The 14505-nt window shown below is 42.8% G+C and overlaps 1 protein-coding gene across 3 annotated transcripts in view; it reads left to right on the top strand.

Moving 5' to 3' along the window:
* The first annotated feature begins 2465 nt into the window (after positions 1-2465).
* sh3rf2 (SH3 domain containing ring finger 2) overlaps positions 2466-14505 on the top strand; it is a 20878-nt gene continuing 8838 nt past the window's right edge. Inside the window, exons 1-5 of one of the 3 annotated variants that reach the window (XM_005719763.1) lie at positions 2466-2766; positions 3109-3535; positions 5590-5871; positions 7834-7929; positions 8952-9335. In XM_005719763.1, the coding sequence (XP_005719820.1) occupies positions 2732-2766; positions 3109-3535; positions 5590-5871; positions 7834-7929; positions 8952-9335 (1224 nt within the window). In that variant the 5' untranslated portion in view covers positions 2466-2731. Of the gene's footprint in view, positions 2767-2876; positions 2969-3108; positions 3536-5589; positions 5872-7833; positions 7930-8951; positions 9336-14505 lie in introns of those variants that run through there. The other 2 variants (XM_005719764.1, XM_005719765.1) reach the window with 2 other exon arrangements.

Raw genomic sequence — 14505 nt, 5'->3', positions numbered from 1 at the left:
TTGATGAAATGCTGTAGGATATCTAAAATTTCCACCTTAATAACGGCTTCAGACTAAGTCAAAAACTATTTGTGTAGTTCCCAGCAGAATGAGCGCATGTTCATTTCAAAAATAAAGCAAAACATCCCTGAGCAGAGCCTCGTTTTGACAGTGACTGAAACAATGTCAGAGCAGTAGTAATAAGCCATAGGTAGGAGAGCAACTTAGTGCGCTACCCAGAAGTAAGAAAAGAGGTTGTTTCATTTATTTATCAAATGTAAAATATTTATAGGATTCAATCTGCTGGTAGAGGAAGACCAGGCAGAACAAACTGTGGGAGGAACTGTTGTGAAGTTGCTTTGCAGATGGATGTTAAAAATAAAAATTTAAAAATTAAAAAAAAAAAAAAAACATCTGGTGGAGGGCTGCCTGCTGTTCTGCATACATTTGCAACCTAAATTACATTTCTGGGCTTTCAAGCAGTCACGGCTGAGTCAGTCCCAGACCGAGAGTGACAATGCACTGCGGGCCAAAAACATCTCACTCTTTTGTCAGCTGGACTTTCTCTCTCAGACAACTGAAGGGAGCACCTGAATAAAAGAAGGAGGATGTGTCTGTGTGCCATAAACAGAAACGCAGACTCGGAAAAAACTACAGATATTCTGGTTGAGCCAGTCTGACTGGAGTACTGTGTTTTTCCTCCAAACACAGCCGGCGGCCTCATCTCACATCTCACGTTACTCCGTGGGAAAAAGAGCCGGTTCCCGCCCTGTCCGTGGATCTTTCATTAAAGAGTGGAAAAACAGCAAAAAATAAGTCATCAAATCAGCACCTGAGAACTGCCGCAGCTAAGAGAGCCACTAGGTTTGGAGTGGAGGATTAGTTCCCCTCTGAAAGGAAGAAGTTGATTATGTGGCTGTGACGCACCTAAAGTGCTGTTCGATTTGTGGCTAATCCTCACCGAACTGCTGCGCGAGGATTACGCAGTTTTACCGGTGCCTTGTTTCGAGTGAAACTGCTGAAACACATCCTCGTGCATTTGGAAGTACATCTGCACATGTACCACACCGAAATGATCAAACACAGCGGCAGACAGAGGAGGAGAAAGAGGCCTGAAAGAGAGAAACAAAAAAAGAAGTCGAGGGGGTGAAGGCAATGCTGAGGCAGATCACACTCAATGAGTTAGCAGCGCTCTCTGAACAAGACAGCTTTTTAAATAAAACATGAAAGCTGGAGAAGAAGTCACTACTTTATATACAGCAACTCGTGGCAAGCCATGATATTCTGAGAGACAGGGCAGCCAGCTCAGAGCTGTCCCCGGGGGAGATCCTTCAACTCTCCATCAGATAGACTATATATCAGAACCATCAGACATGATCCCCACTCCTGCAACATGCAAGGCTCCACAGTGGAGGCCAGACTGATCGTCGGCTGTAAGGAGCTGATAAGCACTTATGTACTGACTCCCTCTGAACAACTAAACAAACACACTCCCTTCTCCATCTTTCAAAGGATTACAGGAGCTCAATCACTCACACGCGAGAGTGTTACAGTCATCAGGAGGTTACGTTTCAGTCCAGTAAGGAAAAAAAGACCTAAAAATAAACTAAAATCATGTGCAGTTCGGCCCCCCTCGTGTCTACACTTATGAGGTTCTTAGGAGGAAGGCCCTGTATCAACCCTGAGGTGAGCATGTAAATAAGTCATGGCTAATCTCTCCCCCTCACTTTCTCCTCTTCTCTCTCTCTCTGTAAAAGCCATATGTACATTTTTAGAATTCCCCGAGTTCTGCTGACGTGAGGAAAGAGATGAAAGATTCATGTTTGTTTAAAAAATTCAAACTGATGTCCTGAACTTTCAGTACACAGCCCACACTGGTGAATTATTTAACACTTTGATGCAAGAAAGGGAATTTGGGGTTTGGGCGGTGCTGCTGTAATCCGAGCAACAATTAAAAGTCGTGCGACATGTTAACTGTGAACTGCTTTAAATGCCTTTTGGCAAAATTGTGGTGGAGGAAAGGAGTGCCGGTGAATGTCAGGTATGCTTGATATTTCTTTTACTCAATTCAAACTGATGTGCACTGCTGTGGGGCTTTATAAACTGCTGCGGAGTGCGGTGAGTGTATGCACCAGCAGAGGGAGCCAAAGTCACACGACTGCGCTGTAAATGATGCCCAAAATTCCCCGTTTCATACATGTTTTAATCAATAAAGATGGGCATGCTCAGACGGTTCATTTGAAGGGAAAAATAATTAAAAGCTTCAATGTCTGCCATGTTTAATTTTAGTGTTTTTAAGGATTTGTTTGAGACTATTCAAAACATATACAGTTAAAAAATAAATATATAAATAAATAAATGTTTTTTAAATGTAGGAATTGCAAAAAGCATTTGTCTTACAGGAGATTTGATTTTAAACGTCCATTTTAATCCTTTGCATGACATCACCTTGAAATATTCCGTGTCATTACCCTGAACGGTGTAGCCGAGCTGATCAGCTGTAAAGGGTTAAACTTAGTCAAGACACTGAAACCCGAGACAGTTCCTGATGGATGCGCCCGAAGGCGGCTGGGACATTTTAAGGAGTTTGTTTTGAGTAGAATTCTACCAGGTGCGTTTCTTTTTAAATGTCGTCGTGATATTTGGCACGGGTTTAAGGTAAAGCTGATGCGCCCTTTGTGCCCCGTGCTCGGCGCACCGCGTCTCGACGACGGCGGGGAAGAAGTTGCGCATTTCCAAATAGTCGAAGTTTATGGATTGTCCCTCTGATTGGCAGGAAGCAAACGTGTAAGTACCACGTGTGTGCTTTTTTGTTCTTTGAGGGTTTTTCTTGTAAACAAATATGGAAGAACTGTGTTATTTCCTGGTTCTGTCCTACCTGTGGAGTCAGGTGAGCCGACATGACACCTGTGTAAAGCACCGCGGGCGAGCAGCTGCGCGTGGGGCGCTCTATTAGGTTGTAGTTCGATCTTATCAAAGCTGTCTGGAGGTATGTGGTGGGACATGGAGTTCTACTGGCTGTCATGTGCGAGGACATTGGTCACTCGTGTTGTAACTGCTTCACTGTGTTTTGGCAGTAACTTATTTCACTACATCAGCTTTTCATTCCTTTCTGTGTTTCTGTCTCAGAATGGTGGATTACAGTGTTTCCGATGTACCAGAAGCCCTATTCTCAAACAACAGTTTTAAAATGGAGGAGCTGGCTCTAATGGCCTTGCTGGAGTGCCCTCTGTGTCTGGAGAAGCTGGATGCGTCAGCCAAGGTCCTTCCCTGCCAGCACACTTTCTGCCTGCCCTGCCTGCAGAGGCACGAGGCTGACCAGTACCAGCTATTTTGCCCTGAGTGCCGCGCTCCTGTCCCGGCCAGGACCGCAGAGGAGCTGCCGACAAACCTCCTGCTGGTGCGGCTCCTGGAGGGGCTCAACGGTCCCTCGGGCCCCAGCAAGAACACACAGAAATCCCGCTATGCAGTGCCCGTGTCCCGGGAGAGCTTAACAGCCAGGGACGATAAACAGTACCAGGAAAGTCCAAACAGAGAGAAGCAGGGGAACAATGAGGTGAGTAAGGCCTCAGCCCAGTCATCTACAGCTATATGAGAAACAAAGTGGAACTGTAAAAACTAATATGTGAAACCCCAACTCAAGTGTTGCACATCACTACTGACAAGTATAGTTATTTGTTATTAACACTACACTACACTATACAGGCTGAAGGGTTTTACACAGTAGTAAAAATGCAAGTGTTTGCCCTTTCACTTGTACTACCTAACCTTTGAACTTTGGGGATTTTTAATATGATGGAATATCAATCTTGGATGTAGATAAGATCCTTTAAGCAAACTATAGAAAATACTATAATTATCAAGTGATGGGGAAAAAACAGATAGCACTTTATGCCGTTAATCTATAGAAGTGCTGATGAGTGATACACCCACATGCATGCAGGGCAACAGGAGGGAAAAACCAACCAGATGATAATATGTGTGTCAACTCCATGGAGAGCTGTGGTTTACTGCTCGGTTATATTTCCAACAGTAGCTAAGTGATATTTTTCGACTAATCTCCATACATCTGAAAGTTTGTGGCTCATGCAAAACAGAGTACTTCATATTCCTAGCATTCTGGTGTTTATATATTAAAAATAAAGAAATAAAGTGTTTAAAGAAGAAAACATATTTCTACTTAAAGCAATGCCCCTGAGGGGACAAATGATGGGCATTCTTAGGAAGGTGGGCCAAGCCATAGAACAAGTTGGGGAAAAAATGTTCTATATGCCAGAAAGTGAAGTTAAGTGCACATGAATACAGCTAGCTCCATAAGCATTTTTGGACAATTATACACTTTTTGCCCCCTGCACATCACCACAGTGGATCTGAAATCAAACAATCATCATGTGACTAAAGTTCAGACTTTTAGCTGAAAAGTCAGTGAAATTAATCAGTTAATGCAATGCTTTTGTAAAACCCTTTTAATTAATGCTGAAAGTCTGCTGTTTTCTGTGGTGGTGGTAAAGTTAGAAAATCTGTGTTTTCCCACTTTATGAACCCAATTGGACCTCCAACTTTGGCTCTCTGGCAGTGATGCAGGCTTTTGGGTGCCACCAGAAAAAATTGGACGACAGTTTTATTTGTGTGCAAAATGAAAAACAAAAAACAAATTCAGCATGCAGATTTAGAGATTGCCATAGGCAGAAGAAGATGATGAAGAGGGAATTCTACAAAGCCCAGTGAACTGACTATTTCTTATGCATTTTTTTTTTTAAAAATTAGTACTATATGCATCTCTGCAAAAACTTTACAGTCCACAAATCTGCGTTCTCACATGTGCGAGCTAAACAAGAAGAGTTCAGTATTCTACTTGAAACCTGATTTGAGTTCAGTCACAGTTCAGAAAGCTGAGCCTGTTTCGTTAAACCGAGTTAGTGATCATTTTGGCTTCTTCCGAATGCTGTCATGGATACAGTATGTGTCAGTCTGATTAACTGTAACCCGATGCTACGATGATTGGCCGTAAAGTGGATGTAAACACTTTATCTACAGACTTGATACAAAATCCCTAAACCATCAATTTAAATTGCACATATGACATTTTCCACTGGTAATAATCAGTGAAGCTCAGGGTGTAGCCTGCATTTAGTTACGGAAATCACGAGGAGACTTGTGAAACTGTTACTTTAAGTATGACTTGAAGTCCATATTAATCAGATTTTGTGCCCTCTCAGGCAGCGTAATCGCTTTTGTGCCGTTTTCGAAAAACTCCAAACTGAAGTGTAAACTTGATACAATCTTGAAAGGGGGAAAAAAGAAAAAAGAAAGGATGTGTCATATAAAAGTCATCTTCATATCTCAGTGGTGCATCAGTGCCGGTTCAGCGCAAAATTGTTTTGTCATCCCACAATCTAACTCGTATTACAAGATGAAGCACAAATTAAATGCAGAGTGTTTCTGTAGCAGACACACCAACTGTCACTTATTTTCTTAAAATGTGTCATAGCCGGGGATTTTTATAGATGAAATTGCAGAGTGTGGGATCTTTAAAATCTTACATTATGTAAGAAATCTTAATTATTTCAACATAAAGAAGCTGAAATTTGACTTTCTTCCACACTTTAGGCTGCTCACAGAGCATCAGTGTATAGCCACAGAGGTGATCTGTCAGGAGAGCTGTTCCTCTCGGCTGGTAACGCTATCACACCAAAACACAAAGGGGATGACAACTGGCACGCCGGCGACAGTAGCAGTGCGTCTGTCAGTGCTCAGCAGGTCGTCAGCCAGACACCTCAGCTGCAGCCCCTCCAGCAGCTCCAAGCACCAGCTCTGTGCAGAGCACTGTGTGACTTTAAACCAGAAGAAATGAATCTGGAAGACAGCAGATATTTTCTCAGCTTCCTCAAGGTGAGCCACTCAGACTGCTGAGTTAGTGCAGCAGGGCAATATAGTGTTCATGGGGTAATTGTGTGTGCACAGTTTTAAACCTTTTAAATAGCATCGGTTTTACTTCAGTGAACCTCTAGAGTGAAAAAGTATAAAGGTTCCTCTGCAAGAAATATGCTATAAGCCTCGTTTTTAGAAATTCAGTTATCGCACATGCACTGAAGTTTACAGACCACCATGGCGGTACAAATGGACCAAACTTCACATATTTATTGTGGCTAAAAAGCACCTGTATTTTATTTCTTTATGATTTCAGTAAGCTCCCCAGTAATGTGAAAAAGACAGTTTTCAAAGGGGTCTGTGCAGTCGGTAATGCTTCCATAGAATTAAGGGCCAGATTTACTAAACAGGGCAAAGTAGCGTTTGAGCTCAATCCCCAGACAGCGCTGATAGGTGTTTGCTATTTTCTAAACACAGGCACAGTTGATTCATTTCAATATCAACTGGTAAAAATGAGACATGCTTTAAATATCTGCAGAATTAGCAGTAAATTGTGTGTCGCAAATATCAGTAAATGTTTTTGTGCTTGATTTAAATATTCTCCTTACGTTTTGCACCTTATGAGGCCACCTTGCGACACATGTTTAACAGCGTCAGTCGCAAATCTGTTACTGCGCTCTCCCTGTAAACACCTTTTTTACACCAAAACCCAGTTTATGGAGCAACATATTAGTAAATCTGGTCCAGAGAGTGTAAGCAGCAGCCATTTGCTGATAGTCAAATGCTCTTTATTCATTGATAGTCTGATATATTCAGGTGTGTGTTTAACAGAAAGTCCTTTCCAGGACTTTACACCCAAGGGAAACAACTAAAAAAAAACCAAAAAAAAAAAAAACCCAAGAGCTAAATCTCAGACTCCACAATGCAATTAGGAAAAGACTGAACAAGTTAGGCTTGTTTGGTAGGGTTGCCAGAAGAACCCTACCAAACAGTTGAGGTTTGCAAAGTTGCTTCTGAACAAAGCGTAAGACTTTATGCTTTGTTCAGTGACCAGTGTGCGGATGTTTGGTCATAATGCACAGGACCATGTTTGGAAACCAAACACAACATATCAACACCTCATACCAGCTGTCAAGATGATGGTGGAGAGGTAATGTGAGGCCATGTGGCTGACAGCTAAAGCTTGGCTGAAAATGGGACAGTACAGCAGCAAATCTACAACAGAGTAACTGAAGCTGTGCATGAACAAAAAGTGGACCAAAACTCCTCCACAATGATCTGAGACACCGATAAAGTCATACGGTCATAGTTTTAGCTGCTGGTTTGACTACTTGCTTCAGTTTGGATTTCATAGACGCATAAAGGACAGATCTGTCAGTTAGCCGTCGGCTAGGATGTTAGAAGCCTTTCAACTGGTGTATTGACTTATCTTCTGTCATGGCAGGGAAACAGCAGTTTTGAATTGATGCTTAACCCCTTGAACTTAATCCTGCTTTCTTTTATATTAAACCTGTGTTTGTAGCAATCTGTGAATACAAAGAGCGCAGGAAGTCCCCAGCAAAGACTGCTACATAAGGATCACCGCTTTTATTCTTTTCACTGTTTTCAGAGACTGAAAACTGAGACTTGTGGAAACGGAGGCTCAGACCTCCATTGCAGCAGTTCTTACTTACCCTGGATTTCTGAGGCAGTTATATAAGGGCCTGGGTACTTTTGTGCCCTCCATTAAAACGCCCTCGACCGAGCCTCTTTTGTTTCTCAATCTAGGTGGTCAAATGTTTTTTTTTGGGGTTTTTTAGAGGCTGGCCACAGAAAAGGACAAGGCCTGCAGACACAAAGGAAGCTTATGTCACATGTTCGTGGAGAAACACAGTTTCCGAGCTGAGTGCTCAGTCTCTGGGGCAAGCGCACTCTGTTAGATCCATCTTGTGTCCCGTCTTGTGTGTGGTTTTCAGTCTGTTATTTATTTTGTGCTTCATACAGGGAGACATTCTTACTTTCATCAGGCGGGTGGATGAAAACTGGATCGAGGCCAAGCTGGGGGAGAAAGTGGGATTCTGCCCTGAGCAGTTTACAGAGGTGAGTTTCTTTTCTTCCTTGGATGTGAGTTGTGACCTTTTCAGCGCGATCGAGGTCGACACCTGCCGTTAACCACTTTTCTCCGGTAGTCTAATCAATTGAAATGCAGATGTCGTCGCCGGATGCCATTAATTCCAGGTCACTGCCGGGACGCTAACTTGCTTTTCATTCAAATCTCTGATTTGTCAGTAAATGTCACTCCTGCTCTGTAAAGTGCTGAGGCAGAAAGCTAATCTGCGAAGCCCTGCTGTGTCTGCAGCTGCTCATTAGTTTGTGACTATGTGGCTTACTCAGGGTTGCGGGGCTTGCTTAGCTGGCTGACTGTCATTTGTTTTCCTCTGCACTTTCTGCCTCCAGGAATTAACTTCACCCATGCTGGAGGGGGGCTGTGTTTGTTCATTCAGTCGCTGGGGTCAATGCCTCATTCACTTCCTGTTTACTTTCCTAACTTGTCATCTGCTTTGCTGTGATTTCCTCACTAATATACCCCCTCTTCTTATTAGTCCTCTCTTTAATGCATGCATACTTTTATCTCCCACTCACCCATGTCTTCTCCTCGAGCCCTGCTTCAGTGATGCTCTTTATCTTTCTCCTTTCCACTTTCCTCCTCTCCTTTCTGAGCCAGCCTCTTCCTGTGTCGTGCAGCCAGGCGTAAAGACACAGTAATGCTTTCTCTGCTTGGGTGGCATAACAGCACATCACTGTGGAGAGTGAAAGCATTAACCCTGCCAATGCCTGCCTGTCTGTCTGCGCAGCTCATTTCTCAGCAGTATCCAACCCTGCCCAGCTTATTGGCTGGTACTTATCACGCTCTCTGCTGCCTGCCTGTCCAACAAGTTGTAGGGGTGAGTCTAGCGGTGATAAGTGGGTGTATTTAGACAGATTTTTAGCTGGTCAGCAGGAGCAGAGGTTGGCAGGCGCAGGTTAGAGCAAGTTTGAGAGGAATTGTTTTTCTTGACTGAGGATTTTCCTGTGTTACGTTTCTTACTGTGGTTCGTTTTTATGCATTCATCCTATTCCAGCCAAACTCTGTGGCTGCCAAACTGCTGAAGGGAAAGAGTCGGAGGGGGGGGGATCTAGCAGAATTTCACCCTCAGACTTCGAGCGGGGGCAAAGACAAGGCCACTGACGCATCCAGTAGGACTGCCCATTACGGAGTCCCTCAAGCCCCGGCTAAGACGCCCGTCATCAGCACGTTGCCCCTCTCCAACCAACGGAAACAGCCCGTAGCAGGAGGAAGCAACTTTTATCAGACAGGAGACAACAACAACACCTTCAACAGCTACAACCGTCAGGGTCAGACGCAGCGCCTCTCTGTGCCCACTACCACCCGGGGCCACTCTCATTCTTCCAGAGTGAACTCTCAGCGAAGACGCCACTCTGATTCGCACAGACACCTGTTACAAGTGAGTCACATAACTCTCTTATTATTTATTTATTCTTTTCTCCACCTCTGCTCTAATCTTTTAATTAAAGCTGGGTTTGGCTTTGCTCGCAGTGATTTGCTATAACAGAAAACATGCTGTTGGCAAAAAGGTGAAATGGTTTTATGTGCGATAATAAGAGGTGTTTATTTGAGTCACTGATCAAGTTGGCCTCTGGTTAAGGGAGGGAACCGTGACACTGTAAGCTGCAGGAATGAGTGAGAAAGAGATCGCCCTTGTGATTAAGTGGTTCTCATTAAGACGAGACACATGTGGGAAAGGGAAACAAAAGAAGTGAGGAGTGGAGGTGAGTGGACCGTAACTTTTGAGAGGTCTTTAATCACGAGTCCTGGGACAAAAGCCAGGATTTCCCGTCTGAGATGAATTATAGTTCCACAGGGTGGGTTTTCTTTTTTCTCTCTCTTCATCTCAGGGACATGTGGTTTGTGATGTTGTGCGAGTTTGAATCCTCACAGGGAGAACTGTCAAGCAGGAGAGAAAAGAGGAAATCTCTTCTGATTTGATGGGATTGTTAAAATGACTCATTAAGTTATTTTTTTTAACTCTGAGGGAGCACAGAAGAAAGCAGGTCAATTTTACTGTCTAAATTAATTATTACCTCTAGAAGACTAGAAGTCATTAACAGTCTTGAAACTGAAGATTTTTGCTGTTTCATTGTTTAGTGAGGCTGGAGTTTGGGAATTTTAGTGTTTCATGCTATTGGGTTCATAGCTTTTCCGGCACTAACATGATATCTGCTGCATACTTTATGAAGAATGTGTAGCAATATCAGGGCGAGGCATGATTGGTAAACATGTCCCTGCACATAGCTTTAACCGAGACAAGAAGAGTTAATTTCTGGGAAAGCTTGTGATAAAACTTACTCGGGAAATGACCCAAAAGCTCCTATAAATCATTAGCACGTTGGAGTAAATAACTGGACATAGTGCTGTTATTTCACATTAGAAAACAGCGGTGATGTGGCACCAAGTCACGGGGCCTAAGAGTACAGTGCTGGCATGAAAGCCTCTGGAAGGCTTAATAATGTAACGCGCTGCCAAATTCCCTGCCCTTCAGAATAGCGATTTCCTTTGATTCCTTTCAAACGTCTCGGCTCTGCCCTGCAATTACACATGTCAGAGCGCAGAAATGCTCAACCTCATGCAGGTTGGAGAGAAACAGGTGAGGAAGGGAGGCGGAGGGGAACGATAAGAAATGAGGAAACGGGGCAGTACGGCAGGAAGAGGAAAAGCTGAGCGTCCGAGAAAATGGTATGGGGCGAGGGAGAGAAACGCGACACATTTTCAGGCTGCGAAAACAAAAAACGCATGAAGTGGGAAGAAGGAGGAGGAAAAAATGAGAAATAGATGTGGAGAGTGGGAGGCTCAGAGAGTCCCTCAGTGTGTCTGCTTATCGCTCTCATGCTGATGATGATGATGAGTCACTAGTGAAGTTGCTTACATAACAGACCTCTCTCCCTCTCTGCCCTTCCTTCAAACTCCTTCCTCTTCACTAAGCAGGTAACGCTCCCTTTCACATCAGCGAGCCTGTAATGGCAGACGAGCCACACACTCCCCCCTTTTTAAGGGAGCGGAGGGGTCGTGTCCCTGAAGCTGAGGCTGAGCTCTCCAGTGACCAAGACGGCATGTTTGTGCTATTCTTGGTGCCGCTTCCCATCGGCTCTTACCTCTGACTCTCGCCTGTTTCTTTTTTTTATTTTGCAGCTTCCCTCCCACTGTGGATGAAATAATGCATATTAGTGTGAATATCTGCACAGTTATGTAAGAGCAAACTTTAGGATTAATTTGAAAAAAAAGTTCACTCCCCTATCATACTTCACCAGAATATGACATCATTGTAATTGTTATCAGCGGTTATGCAGTCACCCTGCAAAGTGACTGCATAAAAGAACAGAAATAATTAGGCTGAGTTATTTATACGGCAGTTTTCAAGTGCAGAGTCACAAAGTGCTTCCGAAAACCGAAAACATAGATTTAAAAGTAAAAACAAGATAAGTGGCAGACGGTTCTCTTCAAATCTCAAGCTTAATCGGAGATGGAAGACCGAAGATAGACAGATAAAAGTTTAGGTAAACGCAGATCAGAAGAGCTTTAAGGCTTTGTGTTTGAGTACGACTGCAGTTGATCTGTAATCTAGTTCACTGTTTGACTGTGCAGAGGTACAAAACAGGAAACCTGAATTAAATTCAGATTTTGATTAGTCACACGTGATGGATTGTAGGTGACCTGGTCAAAAGCTTAGTGGCATTTTAGGCAAAGTAGATTGTTAAGCTAATGCAGCAAGGAGGGTATTACCTTAGTTTAGATGAAGTTACATGAAAGTATGAATTAATTATTTTAAATCTTCATTTTGACATAAATGTGTTTTAGCTTCTTACATTTACAGCTTTGCTTCTACTGTTATTATTCATTCAAGGAAATATACTGGGTGGGCCATTTATATGGATACACCGTAATAACTGGGAATGGTTGGTGATATTAAAGTTCTGTTTGTGGCACATTAGCATATGTGAGGGGGCAAACTCCTCAAGATGGGTGGTGACCATGGTGGCCATTTAGAAGTCGGCCATCTTGGATACAACTTTAGTTTTTTCAATAGGAAGAGAGCCATGTGACACATCAAACTTATTGGTAATGTCACAAGAAAAACAATGGTGTGCTTGGTTTCAACGTAACTTTATTCTTTCATGAGTTATTTACAAGTTTCTCACCACTTATAAAAGGTGTTCAATGTGCTGCCCATTGTGTTGGATTGTCAATGCAACCCTCTTGTCCCACTCTTCACACACTGATAGCAACACCGCAGGAGAAATGCCAGCACAGCCATCCAGTATCCGTAGTTTCAGGTGCTGCACATCTCGTATCTTCACACCATAGACAACTGCCTTCAGATGACCCCAAAGATAAAAGTCTAAGGGGGTCAGATTGGGAGACCTTGGGGGCCATTCAACTGACCCACGACGACCAATCCACTTTCCAGGAAACTGTTCATCTAGGAATGCTCGGACCTGGCACCCATAATGTTGTGGTGCACCCTCTTGCTGGAAAAACTCAGGGAACGTGCCAGCTTCAGTGCATAAAGAGGGAAACACATCATCATGTAGCAATTTCAAATATCCAGTGGCTTTGAGGTTTCCATTGATGAAGAATGGACCCACTATCGTTGTGCCCCATATACCACACCAAACCATCACTTTTGTTGTTCCAACAGTCTTGGAGGGATCCATCCAATGTGGGTTAGTGTCAGACCAATAGCGATGGTTTTGTTTGTAACTTCACCATTTACATAAAAGTTTGCCTCATCACTGAACAAAATCTTCTGCGTAAACTGAGGGTCTTGTTCCAATTTTTGTTTTGCCCATTCTGCAAATTCTGTGCACCGATCTGGGTCATCCTCGTTGAGATGCTGCAGTAGTTGGAGTTTGTAAGGGTGCCATTTGTGAGTAACTAATATCCACCGAAGGGATATTTGACTAATGCCACTCTCCAGTGACATGCGGCGAGTGCTACGCTGTGGGCTCTTGCTGAATGAAGCTAGGACAGCCACTGATGTTTCTTCATTAGTGACAGTTTTCTTGCGTCCACATTTTGGCAAATCCAACACTGAACCAGTTTCACGAAACTTAGCAAGCAGTTTGCTAACTGTAGCATGGGAGATGGGTGGTCTCGTAGGGTGTCTTGCATTGAAATCTGCTGCAATGACCAGGTTACTGCGTTCACCAGATATCAACACAATTTCGATCCGCTCCTCACGTGTTAACCTCTTTGACATGTCAATGGCTGTGAACAAAGAGAAACTTGTAAATAACTCATGAAAGAATAAAGTTACGTTGAAACCAAGCACACCATTGTTTTTCTTGTGACATTACCAATACGTTTGATGTGTCACATGGCTCTCTTCCTATTGAAAAAACAAAAGTTGTATCCAAGATGGCCGACTTCTAAATGGCCAACATGGTCACCACCCATCTTGAGGAGTTTGCCCCCTCACATATGCTAATGTGCCACAAACAGGACTTTAATATCACCAACCATTCCCATGTTATTACCGTGTATCCATATAAATGGCCCACCCTGTACATTTAAAAATAACCTTAAGTTTATTTTTGAGTACAACACTTATTTTCATTGACACATGGGTTATGTATAACAATGTCAACAAGATACTGATAGACATACATTATTATTAGCTACTTGTGCCTACTTAAGTAAGGCTTTCCTAAAAGTCAGTTTTTAGATTGCGCCAACTGTGCAAAACCACAGAGGACTTTTATAGAAAGAGCAATAGAGATAAAATCTAAATTCTTGCAAGGGATAGAGAACTGACCTGTAACTACTTATTCTTCTGTGAGGGAGGTCAGGTTTTTTTTTTTTTTTTTTTTTTTAAGCACTGCCAAATTTTGAAATCAGATCCCATTTTAAATCTCCCACCTTTGTTTGTATATAAATAAGAACGAAATTTAAAGGACAACGTGGTTCCATTAAAACACGAGATAGTCAGCCGTTGTTCTGAGAAACCGTTCTACTTTCATAAATCGTCCTACCCGTATTATAATTTGATGGTGACTTCTGACTAATCCAAACCATAACCCTAACCATAAGAAATATTGGCAATGGGTTAAAAAAATGAAGTAAATGTAAATGGGTAGGATGGATTCCCAGAACACCGTGTCAGACCCCTTTGAATACCCTTGCAAATGGAAATTACTGGTGTGGACACTGCGTCCAGTGTCACAACACTAGTAAAACGACATACTTTTTTTCAGTCGCATACCGGAAAAAAATTTCCGATAAGAAGTGTGACTACATGTGCATTTACTCAAATTATATATAAATGATACATTGCCCTTGTGTTTTTGCACATATCAGCAAAACCACACGGAGAATAAGTTAACAATAAAAGTGTGATTCACCGATGTGACAAAATTATTCAGTAGAAGCACATTTTTTAATGATATGAAACATGATCTCTGCATCTTTATGATTTTGTGACACTGAGCATGTTCCAGTACCTCCAAGGGGTGGAAACCATGACTTGTTAGTGAAGAGAAGAGAGGCATTCACCTCGCAGATATTGTCACCTAAAGGACTGAATGATGAACTTGCGCTCAATGTTATGTAGTGGCTTCTCC

This window comes from Pundamilia nyererei, unplaced genomic scaffold (genome assembly GCF_000239375.1).
Source record: "Pundamilia nyererei isolate P.nyererei 1_Seehausen unplaced genomic scaffold, PunNye1.0 scaffold00001, whole genome shotgun sequence".
Classification (NCBI taxonomy): domain Eukaryota; kingdom Metazoa; phylum Chordata; class Actinopteri; order Cichliformes; family Cichlidae; genus Pundamilia; species Pundamilia nyererei.
Note: the sequence above shows the minus strand (reverse complement) of the source record. Positions and strands in the feature narration are given on the sequence as shown.